General features: G+C 37.0%; 1 protein-coding gene across 1 annotated transcript; it reads right to left on the reverse strand.

Moving 5' to 3' along the window:
• Positions 1 to 250: 250 nt before the first annotated feature.
• Positions 251 to 11298, reverse strand: DTD2 (D-aminoacyl-tRNA deacylase 2). The gene is made up of 3 exons (XM_019754503.2): positions 11062 to 11298; positions 6079 to 6148; positions 251 to 2420 (listed from the first exon to the last, which is right to left on the reverse strand). Exons 1-3 carry the CDS (start codon positions 11170 to 11172, stop codon positions 2095 to 2097), a joined length of 507 nt encoding a protein of 168 aa, XP_019610062.1. The 5' UTR covers positions 11173 to 11298; the 3' UTR covers positions 251 to 2094.
• Between the last annotated feature and the right edge of the window lie 870 nt (positions 11299 to 12168).

Below are 12168 nucleotides of genomic sequence, written 5' to 3' on the forward strand. Positions count from 1 at the left end.
ATTACCAAGCCAGTTATTGATTCTCTATTCCAAAATAGAATAGTACAGGAAGAATATAGAGGAAATAAGATTATTTTTGTGATAAAAATTTAAAGTATCTAAGGATCACAGAACTGAAGAAATTATTAGACATGAAGAATTTTCAGCAGCTACTTAAGATATTTGTTTAAATTAATTTCTTCATCATTTGGTCTTTTTTCTTTAAAATATCTTTTAAAATCATATCAGAAGAGTTTGCAAAAATGGAATATTACCTTTTATTGATTCCTTTATTCCTTCAATTTCTTTATTATTCTATTTATGTATTAACTTATTGGAATGATAATGGTTAGTAAAATTATACAGGTTTCAAGTGTACATTTCTATAATACATCATCTATATATTGCATTGTTCCAATTTCTTATATATTCTCCACTTGCCTTTGAAAAGTCTACCTGATTAGCTGTCTACCTTATGTCACTCTCTTAGTCAGCTCGGGCTGTCATAACAAAAAATCATATACTGGGTGGCTTAAACAGAAATTTATTTTCTCACAGTCTGGAGGCTAGAAGTTTAAGATCAAGGTGCCAGCATGGTCAGTTTCTGGTGAGGGTTCTCTTCCTGGCTTGCAGATGCATCTCTTTTCACTGCATCCTCTTCTCACTGCATCCTCACACGATGGGGAGAGAGCAAGCCAGCTCTCCAGTGTCTCTTCTTAGAAGAACACTAATCCCATCATGAGGGCTTCACTCTCATGACCTCATTATCCCCAATTACCTCCCACACGCCTCACCTCCAAATACCACCACACAGGGGAACTTCAACATATGAATGGGGGAGGGGACAGAAACATTCACTAATAGAAAAAAAATGGCACTAGCTCAAAATCATTAAGTAGATAGCATGGAAATGAGCAAGTGAGCTTCTTTTCACATAATTCCAATAGAAAGCTTCCCTTTTTCTTCATTTTATAGCAATATCTAATTCAACAAGAAAAGAACTTGCTAAAAAATTATCAACTAACACTAATATCATGAAGCAGTAACTTTTAAAAACCAAAGATAAAAATGAAACATACATTGTTTTGGTACAAAAATGAGAAACAATATTAACCCATTGGTATGTTAAATAAAAACATCTTGGCCCGGCCTGGTGGCTCAGGCGGCTAGAGGTCCATGCTCCTAACTCCGAAGGCTGACAGTTCGATTCCCCCATGGGCCAGTGGGCTCTCAACCACAAGGTTGCTGGTTCGACTCCTGCAAGGGATGGTGGGCTTTGCCCCCTGCAACTAGAAACGGCAACTGGACCTGGAGCTGAGCTGTACCCTTGACAACTAAGACTGAAAAGACAACAACTTGAAGCTGAACGGCACCCTCCACAACTAAAATAGAAAGGACAACAACTTGACTTGGAAAAAAGGCCTGGAAGTACACACTGTCCCCCAATAAAGTCCTGTTTCCCTTCCCCAATAAAATCTTAAAAAAAAAAAAAACTTTTAATCCCCCATCCCTTGTTCCTATCTCAACTAAAGACTCTTAAAATATTCTAAAGCATATGGATATCCCTGGAAAGTAATATTATAATGCCCAATAACATTTCTATATTACATTTTCATAGATATTAAAAGGAATAGTAAATTGCATATTCTTTCACTCAAAATATAGAAGACAAATAGTAAAACAAAACTGACAAAATTATAATTGGTTTGTGCTGGATTTTACCTAATTTTAATACAAACAGTTATTTTTATTACATACTACATACATTTGAAGGTGTAAGAAATATATTTTTCTTGATTGTACAAAACTCATTGTAAAATATTTAAATACAGCTCTCTAAGAACATTTCCACAATGACCATAAAGTGAATAGAAAGCAGTTTTCAAAATTTCGAGCCGAAGTGTAGGGGAAAGCAGAAGGAGAGATGACTGAGATCTAGAGTTTACCTGCCTGGCAAAGTCATCCAATTAGTAGGTTGCCGAGTTATGGATGGGACTCAGGATTTCCTTGTCTGAAAATGCTGCAAATTAGTGCATTCAAAAAGGGGAAGAAAATCTAATTACAGATCAGATCATTTAATACCACAAAACAACCGTAGAAACTAACTTTTAATTTTCAAAACTCAATGAGGTGTGTGTATGGTCCATTGGTATCCAGTTTTAACACCTGCCGGTTCCCATAAGTGCCATGTTCAACCACAACCCCAGCTTCGGCACACTTGTCATTAGCAGCTAATTCTTTTTCACACAGAGTCACAAATTGGGAATAAAGTTCTAACCCTTCTTCTTTTCCAGAGTTAGAGTGATACTGCATATTTCTTCCTTTTACTTTCCCCCCAAGAGTGGCTTGAGGGATGATAAGAATGTTGCCAGGTAGATCCAATATAGAGACGTGCTTGCCATTTTCTGTTTCACTTAATTTCACATTTAACAATGTATTAACTGGGTGGGGAAGAAAGAGAAAATATTTTGAAGTGAAAAACAAAGAAAAAAAATGAAGAAAACCAACAATTTTCTAGTCAACAAATCTTATATTTAAAACCCAGTTTGTCAGCTCAGGCTTTTCACCCAAAGTCTCTGTTTAGATTTTAAACTGTTTCACTTAGCTAAATTATCTAAACATGAAAAACAAGGCAAATTTCATGCAGAAAACGGCAATGATTTAAATGTGAGTTGGCAGGTAAGATCTAACAATTATTCATCCAGAAAGGCCTAAATTAACTTATACTGGAACCTCAAAATATTGTTGTCCCAGGGGCTACATGAGAAGATTTTGCCCTCTTGTTCCTTTTTATATTTCATAAGAAAATCTCATTAGAAAAAGACCATGATAAATCTTCCTCACACCAAATTCTGCTTTATAAGAAAGAATATTAAATGAAAATCTTAGTGCATGTATTACATTTTAAACTTAGTTGCCCAGAGTTCTAAGCTAAGACAAAGGTTCTGGGGTCAGTCTGCTTATAAACCAGCTGATTTTACAATTTCACAACTTCAGAGGCACTATAAATATGGTCTAATAATGTTACAAATCTAACCTAGGGGAGAAGAGTAAAGGTGAAAGCAAGAATTATCAGAAACTCATTGTTACAACTTAAAAAGTAAATTAAAAAGTTTAGAGTTACTAGCCTTATCTTCATATACATACAAGAAGACATGGTATTATTTCTACGGCACTTATGAAATTATATTCTTAAAGCTAATATAAAAATCATCATAAATATCTATGTTAACTAAAAATGTAAACGTAGAAAACCTTTACATCTCAACTTTAGCCATTTTCAAAACAATAAACAGAAGAAATGCCTAATATTAATAGCCTTAGGGACTCTCTACCTCTATAAAGGGTATAAATAACTTCTGCTTGTAAACATAGTCCTGAGAGGGCAAATGGTAAAAGAAACTATATAAACCTCACACTCCTGCCCAAAAATTTGGCTTGAAAAGGTATGCTTTCTGGTGGGGTAGTCAGGAGTAGTCAATGGTTTCAATTATTACAGGATCTGTAGTAAACATTAGTAAGGATTCAGTATGGTTGTTCCACTCTACAAATCACAGAATTAACCTGGTAAAAAACCTCCACGGTGAACACCCAAATGAATTCCTAAGCTATACATTAAATACTACCAATTTTCACTTAACTAATAACTAATACCTCTAATATTCTCTGTTACAAATAGGACTTTGCTATAGCCAGCAGTCCTTATTGGTTGCTTCTAAGGAAACTAACTCTCTAGAGCACTTCATTCCAATGGAAGTCACTATGTAGCTATCCAGGCCTCACGCAAGTAACAGACTAAGGAGGCAATTGTGGAATAATAGGCCAGAGGTTAAGTACAATTTATACTTCCAAGCACACCTCCCTCTACTGGCTATAACTGAGAATTCACTTAATGCTGTTGGTATACAAATATCAGTATGTAGAATTAAACATACTACAAATACAAATGTAAGTAGAATTAAAATGATATAATGAATTAATGGCATGCTGGAAACTCAAAGATCCTAAGACAGGTTATCAATCAAGTACCTCTAGTGATGTATACCGGAAGTTAAGCTTTGACAGGTCCCTGGATCTCAGTCCAATTATACTGAAGATGAATTGAAGAAGATTCTGCACATCTCTATGTTAGCCATACTATTTCAGACTTTATGGATATAATTGGCTGTTATGTTCCCAAGGGGACATGATTTGATTGGAAAGATCTGAATCCATGTAATAAATACAAGGTAGGGTTTAAGAGAATCCCATCACACTGGCTTACTTTGCCTCCTGGAATAGAAGGAAGTCCAAGCTAATGTTACCATGTAATAGATGGAGTTATTTGCTTATAACTCACAACAGCAGAATGTGATTCTTAAAGTCACAATTAAAAACATTTTTTTAAAATCTTTTATTTATTTTAAGTGTGTTTTTCCAGGACCCATCAGCTCCAAATCAAGTAGTTGTTTCAATCTAGTTGTGGAGGGCGCAGCTCGTGGGGATTGAACCAGCAACCTTGGTGTTACGAGCATCGAGCTCTAAGCAACTGAGCTAACTGGCCACCCCTAGAGTCAGTCCTTTACTGAGAATCATGACACATCAAGCTTCGTGTTAGACTATCCACTAACAGAGTTAAGGTGGACCTCCTCAGTGTTTTTAATTTACCACCATCTTACACATGTCTTCTACGTGAAGTCAGGAAGACATATGGAAGCACACAGGATTTAATTACTGTAACGAAATACAGTTTGGATGTGGTTGGTTTGTTTCATCTCATTATGATTAAGATCCATTTAAAAATATATGAAACAACTTTACGAAGTCAGTCTTAAGTCACAATGACAAAAATTCTCTTCCTGTTATTGAAGACTTCTACTGTATTTTTTTTACGGTTAATAAATAATTAACTCAGGAAAATGGACAGAATGTCCAGTACCCATGCATTAGGTCCTGGGAAATCATCCTCTATAATAGGAGCCCTCATTTCATTTTCTTTTAAACCCTTCAAAGTTCCCTATTATCCCCCAAATTCAAATTTTAAACCATTAGTAACTGGCTTTCCATCCTCAGCTATTGTAGGCCCTTTCTTAAGTTTAGTTTTCATCCTCTGACAAGCTGTCAAACATGTTTGATGTCTCAGCATAAAATTCCCTCTAGGAGCCTTCTGTCCAAGCTGTTCCTTACTGGGCTATTCACCCTTGAGTTCCACTACTTGAAGCTCTTCTAGGTTAACTTCTGCATGCTTCAATTACCCATCTGTGTAATTTATATTTCACATTAGTCGAACTAATAGATGCTGTCCTTTACTAATAAAGAGAATATAACTTGTCTCCAATCTTCGGGATGGCTCCATTATTTCAGGCATTTTTTTTTTGGACATAACCATTATATCATATACTGTCTTGAGATAGTATATGATTTGATTTGGTATATCTGAACCTATGTAATTATCGGAAAGAATGTGCAGTGCTCTGGACTATCCTGGATACTGGAAAGCTGCACGCAGTATTGTTCAGAGATGCCTGAACATTGACTCTGCTTTCTTTGCCCCTGGAAGAGGTACAGATGTGATGACACTGAGCTTGGTTCAAGAATCAGTTGAACCTTATATTTATACACATTGCCTACAAAGAAACGCATAAATGGTTAATGTAAATTCTTCCATTATAATTATGCAAACCTGAGCTGCCCAGATTTGAAGGGACCCACATTTTGTACACACACAGCGTCACCTACATGCCCATTAGGGACTCTGGGAGGTAAGAAAACTATATTAAGAAATGCAGCATCTGTTTCTCCCTATGTGGCCACCCTGCTTCCAACAAGTTTCTGTATCCCTGACTGAATAGCAGTGTGTTGTATGTGTGTATATACTCTTCTAAACCATTCTATAAGCCATCTAAAATGCTGCAGATGTTTTAAAAGAATTCTACCACACTTTCCTACTTTAAACTTTGGAATAGGCAAATCGCTAAAACCCACAACAGTACACAGAGTTAAGTCATTCACAACATGCATACCAGTACAATTTAAGATTGTGCCTTTTGCACCTCCTGGAAATTCATCTATGTGTTGCTATACATTCTCACTCTTAAAAAAGAAACATCAAACACGTACCCATTCTGGGAAGAAGGTCTTGATCAGCTCCCTTGAAAAAGCACACATAGATCACTAATCCTCTCTGGACCTATGATAAATCACCATAACAAGCTCAGATTAGAAAGGAACTTCTATATAGAGTAAGTGAATAACATTTCACAACTGTTATAGAGGTTGAATGCAAAAGAGGAGAACTAAATTTTTACAATATTGATTTATAATACTGATTTACATCATACACAAAATCATTTTCAATTTCAATCACCTCAGTTATCATCTTTCAAAAGTTAAGTTTCAAATACAGCCAAAAGCAGTGAAGACCGTAAGTTTTACCTTCAAATATTTACTTCTAATACAAAAATATTGGGACTATAAACTAGCCTCCTTTCCCCTAAGTAAGGCTGACGGACTTAGAAACATTTAGTTTGCAGGACTCCATTTGTTCCACACCAAATGAATTCATATTATACCTTATATGGCTGATGGATAAGCCACAGTGTGACTGGTGTAGCCTTTGACACCATCACTCTTTATTCCTCCTTATCCATTTACTTGCAGATCATGAAAATAAGGGCCTGATTCTATTTCAATAAACTACAAGAAACTGTCCAATTATTTCTTGTTATTGTTAATGCTTTAAATAAACATAGTGATTAGGCTTTGGAAATTACATTTATGATGCTAAATTCTACATCATGGGATTGTTACCAGGACTATAAGCTTATTTATTTTATATAATGATTTGGATATTTCTTTATTAGTTCTTATAAGATAGAGACTATATGGAAAAGAGACAATTGGTAAATGAATTTGATTTACTGCTGAGTGAATCATTCAATTTTTTATTTTGCAGATGTACTCTGTTGAGTCCAAGAGCTATTATAAAGATTAAATGAGTTAATATTTGTAAGGTGCTTAAAACAGTGCCTGGTTCAAAGTAAGAATTATGTAAGAGTTTATTAAATGGGTAAGTAAAAATAAACTTAAGGGCTAGAGCAAATTCATTTTACACTTTCACTCCCAAAGCACTTTACAGACTGTTTTCTACATAATAGGAACTCAATTTATCTGTTGGGTGCATTTAACTTCAATAATATCTTATAGAATCTATGTGTTACCTAAATTGTCTTCTATGTAAATATAACTGCAGCTCTGCACTCACACCTGTTTACCTAGAAAATAAGTAGTTTTTAATTCCTTTTGCAGTTGCAGCAAAAAGAATAAAATACCTAGGAATAAACTTAACCAAGGATGTGAAGGACCTATATGCTGAAAACTGTAAGACATTTTTGAAAGAAATTGAAGAAGACACAAAGAAATGGAAAGACATTCCGTGCTCATGGATTGGAAGAATCAACACAGTTAAAATGGCCATATTACCCAAAGCAATATACAGATTTAATGCAATCCCCATCAAAATCCCAATGGCATTTTTTAAAGAAATAGAACAAAAAATCATCAGATTTGTTTGGAACCACCAAAGACCCCGAATAGCCAAAGCAATCTTAAGAAAAAAGAACAATACTGGAGGTATCACACTCCCTGACTTTAGCTTGTACTACAGGGCAACAATAATCAAAACAGCATGGTATTGGCAGAAAAACAGACACATAGACCAATGGAATAGAATTGAGAGCCCAGAAATAAAACCACATAAATATGGACAGATAATTTTTGACAAAGAAGCTAAAAACATACAATGGAGGAAAAACAGCCTCTTCAATAAATGGTGCTGGGAGAATTGGATAGCCACGTGCAAAAGAATGAAACTGGACTGCTATCTGTCACCATGTACCAAAATTAATTCAAAATGGATCAAAGACTTAAGCATAAGACCTGACACAACAAACTGCATAGAAATAAACATAGGTACTAAACTTATGGACCTTGGGTTCAAAGAGCATTTTATGAATTTGACTCCAAAGGCAATGGAATTAAAAGCTAAAATAAACGAATGGGACTATATGAAACTTAAAAGCTTCTGCACAGCAAAAGAAACCATCGACAAAATAAAGAGGCAACCAACTGAATGGGAGAAGATTTTTGCAAACAGTGCCTCCGATAAGGGGCTAATATCCAAAATATACAAGGAACTCATGAAACTCAACAACAACAAAACAAACAACCCAATTGAAAAATGGGCCGAGGACCTGAAGAGACATTTCTCCAAAGAGGACATACAAATGGCCAATAGACATATGAAAAAATGCTCAACATCACTAATCATCAGAGAAATGCAAATAAAAACCACAATGAGATATCACCTCACCCCAGTCAGAATGGCTATCGTCAACAAGACAAGTAGTAACAAGTGTTGGAGAGGCCGTGGAGAAAAAGGAACCCTCATACACTGTTGGTGGGAATGCAGACTGGTGCAGCCGCTATGGAAGGCAGTGTGGAGGTTCCTCAAAAAATTACGAATAGAATTACCATATGACCCAACAATCCCTCTCCTGGGATCTACCCAAAAAATCTGAAAACATTTATACATAAAGACATGTGTGCTCCAATATTCATTGCAGCTTTGTTTACGGTGGCCAAGACATGGAAACAAACAAAATGTCCTTCGATAGATGAATGGATAAAGAAGTTGTGGTATATACACACAATGGAATACTATTCAGCGGTAAGAAAAGATGACATAGGAACATTTGTGACAACATGGATGGATCTTGAGAGTATGATGCTAAGTGAAATAAGTCAGACAGAAAAAGCAGAGAACCATATTTCACTGATATGTGGTATATAAACCAAAAACAACAAAAGAACAAGACAAACAAATGAGAAACAAAAACTCATAGACACAGACAATAGTTTAGTGGTTACTAGAGGGTAAGGGGGGTGGGGGGTGGGGGGTGGGAGATGAGGGTAAGGGGGATCAAATACATGGTGATGGAAGGAGAACTGACTCTGGGTGGTGAACACACAATGGGATTTATAGATGATGTAATACAGAATTGTACACCTGAAATCAATGTAATTTTACTAACAATTGCAACCCCAATAAATTAAAAAAAAAGAAAATAAGTAGTTTTTAAAAAGTACAATTGTGCTTTTGGAACAAGCAAAGGCCTCCAATGCACACTCATAATAAAGGGCTGGCAGGTTGAATGACAGCTATCTGTACCATTCTCACAGGTCTCTCCACTGGGATTATTTCAGCACAAGCCAAGATCCCAAGCATATTCATATCTGGACACTTGCAATGTCATAATTAAGTAGCTATTTGCAGAAATAGACACCTGTTCTTTACATTCATCACACTACCTCATCAAGGTATTTTCTTCTAGTTTATTCCAATAATAGATCTTAAGTGTGACCTACACATTCCCCTCTTCAAGTCAGAATCACTTCTCTTGTAGCTTCTTTTGCTACAAAACACTTCAAACATGTAGGAAAGTACAGATTATTCTCACAATAACTTTAAAAAGTTCAAGAAGAAAAACATGAGCCTGTGACAGCAAAGCTCTAAATGAATGAAACTAAGAAAATGCAAAGTAACCTTCAAATCTTTTGACAATTAAAACAATGTTTTCAAAAAATTAGAAATTTTAATAATAGGGAAGAGAATGCTTGAGAAACAGGAAGGAATTTACTTTGTTATCTCTTTATACTAATTTAACCATCTGTGGGAGTGGAAGGGAAAGCTTTGAAATAGCTTTTCAAGTTTATAAACACAGAATGATCGTCTGGAAGTCTGCAATAAAATATCTGTGATTTTGCATAAGGAGATGTGACATGAAAAATATAAAAAGATAAAGAAGCGTGGGAAGAAACTTAAATGATTAATAGTTTGAGATTTATAGTCCCACGAGGCAACTATAAAAATAGGAAATTTTCTGGATAAGATTGCAAATATAAAAAGAATAAAATTTCAAAATATGTAGAGAAATCAAGACCTCAAAAAAAGGCTTTAACAAAAATAAAGAAATATGGACTTTTGAGAAAGAAATAGGAAGGGGGAAATATAGGAACGTTTATGGTTATAAATATTTCTAAGTTAGCAGAGGATACCACGTTCTGATTTAAGAAGAATCATCCACATATCCTAGTTTATGGGTAGCACGTAAAATACTACGATTGTGTTAAGGAATGCTAGACTTGGGACCAAACAGAGTAGGTAAGATGAGTGAATGAGGTGCTTCTAGGTTAAAAGTGCCTAAGTACCTCCAAAAGTCTTATGAACTAGCTTTTTTCTTCATCTTAGTCCAAAAATAAGTCAGGGGCCTCACAGAGCATTTTGTTTTTGCATTGATTGGGGGCAGGCTGTTTTAAAAAGGCAAATATGCAAGTAGTAGGAAATCATATCGGTGTAAATGTTTTAAATTCTTTGGAGGAAATGTTTGATAACAAGACGTTATTATAAAAGCATTGGCCTGTATTTCCATTTGGAGATAAGTCAAACTTTTAAAAGTTCCTTGAAAAAATGAATTGTTTCGTGGAAAATCTCATTTCTATACTAAGACCTAGCTGAAGTCAATGTAACTGGGAAATCGAGGGATCTGGAGCTCAAGTCAAAACAAATCTTAAATGTTTACAACAATCAAAACAGATCTCGAATGTTTGCAACAAATCTAATCTACATGCTCGAACTATCCCAGCACAGCAATGCGAAGGGCGTGGCAAAGCCTTTGCTCTTGAAGGAAGAGGTCTTGGTGCAATTAGGTCTAAAGTACACCGAGCGCAGGTAGGCAGCTGGTGAGAGGATGTTCAAATTCCCGCGGTCCTAAGCAGGGGACATGCTCTTCCTCAGGAGGAATACGTTCGAGGAAGGAGCTGGGCACGGCGCTGCAGGGCTGAGGAGACAGGAGAAGCCAGGCAGGCCACTGTGGACAGCGTCGGGCGGGTTGGCCGGAAGTCCCGCGCCACCCGGAGCACTTGCTAGGTGCCACGCGGCCGGCTCGCAGGAGGACTCGGGGGCGGGGGACAAGCCAGCGAGACAACGCGGAACGAACGCCCCTGCACGCCGGAGGATAACGGGAGCTGCGGGGCCGACGTTACCTCCACCCACTGGGCCGTGGCGTCGCCCTCGGCGGGGCGTACTTGCAGCCGGGCGCGCAGGCATTGCTGCAGGATCGCCCGAGCCTGAGGTGTCCGGCCGCTCTCAGCCATGGCTCTAGTCTGCGCGTCGATCCGACGGGTTCAGGCCGCGCGCCGCGCAGGCTGGGCAGCGCGCAGCAAGGATGGAGCGCGGCGCGGCGGGGCGGAGGGACGTCCGGATAGCCCGTGGCCCCGCCCCCGTGTGGGCGGAGCTTCTGCCTGGCTTTCGGGTGACCCGGCTGTACAGTCTTCAATGTATTAACCACTGCACAGGACCTACCCAACCGTGTAGAAGGTTATCAGTGTTTGTTTTTAAACGAATTAAAAGACTTGTTGGATCTCTTACCTACACACCTTGTAAAGAAACATTTTTCAGCTCAGAATCTTAAGTTTCCAGACGTTGCCAATTTTTAAATTTGCTTAAGTCCATATTACGCCCATTATGAAGATAGGTAAATAGAATGAATCAATTGAATAACAAAATATAAGAAGGAACGAAAAGCTATAAATCTTTCAAACATTTCCTTACCCCAGACAATAAAACAACGCTGCCTCTTCTGTCAGGAATGCAATAAATCATTCTGAACCTGCAGTTGTGGAAAGGTTATTGGTATGCTATGTGAACACACATTTAGAGATCAATCCTTTAGCAAACATCCTCGCTAAAAATATTCTTATCCAAGAAAGTGTGTGATTGTTAATAAACTTTTTAACTTGCAACTAATACAAAAATAAAATGACATATTCTGATGCACATATGATATTAAATTCTGTGATGTGTTTCCTGTAAGTACGTATTAGAATGTAAATAAAATTAAACAAGGGTTTGATTTTCTTTCCCACATAAAGTATTCCTCAAACATGCATCAGATTAGCATTATTCTTCTGTGGGTTTGGAGGATTTTGATGAGGAATAATAGTGTTACCCTGATTGCATTACCCAGGTCATTGATTTGGGCTCAGTTGGCACAATATGCCTATACATTCGGGTCTGTTGCTTTAGAAGATGACATCACTGACTGTTGCTATCCATACAAAGTAGTGTAAAGGAAGAAAATAATCCATGTG

Source organism: Rhinolophus sinicus, linkage group LG03 (genome assembly GCF_036562045.2).
Source record: "Rhinolophus sinicus isolate RSC01 linkage group LG03, ASM3656204v1, whole genome shotgun sequence".
NCBI lineage: Eukaryota > Metazoa > Chordata > Mammalia > Chiroptera > Rhinolophidae > Rhinolophus > Rhinolophus sinicus.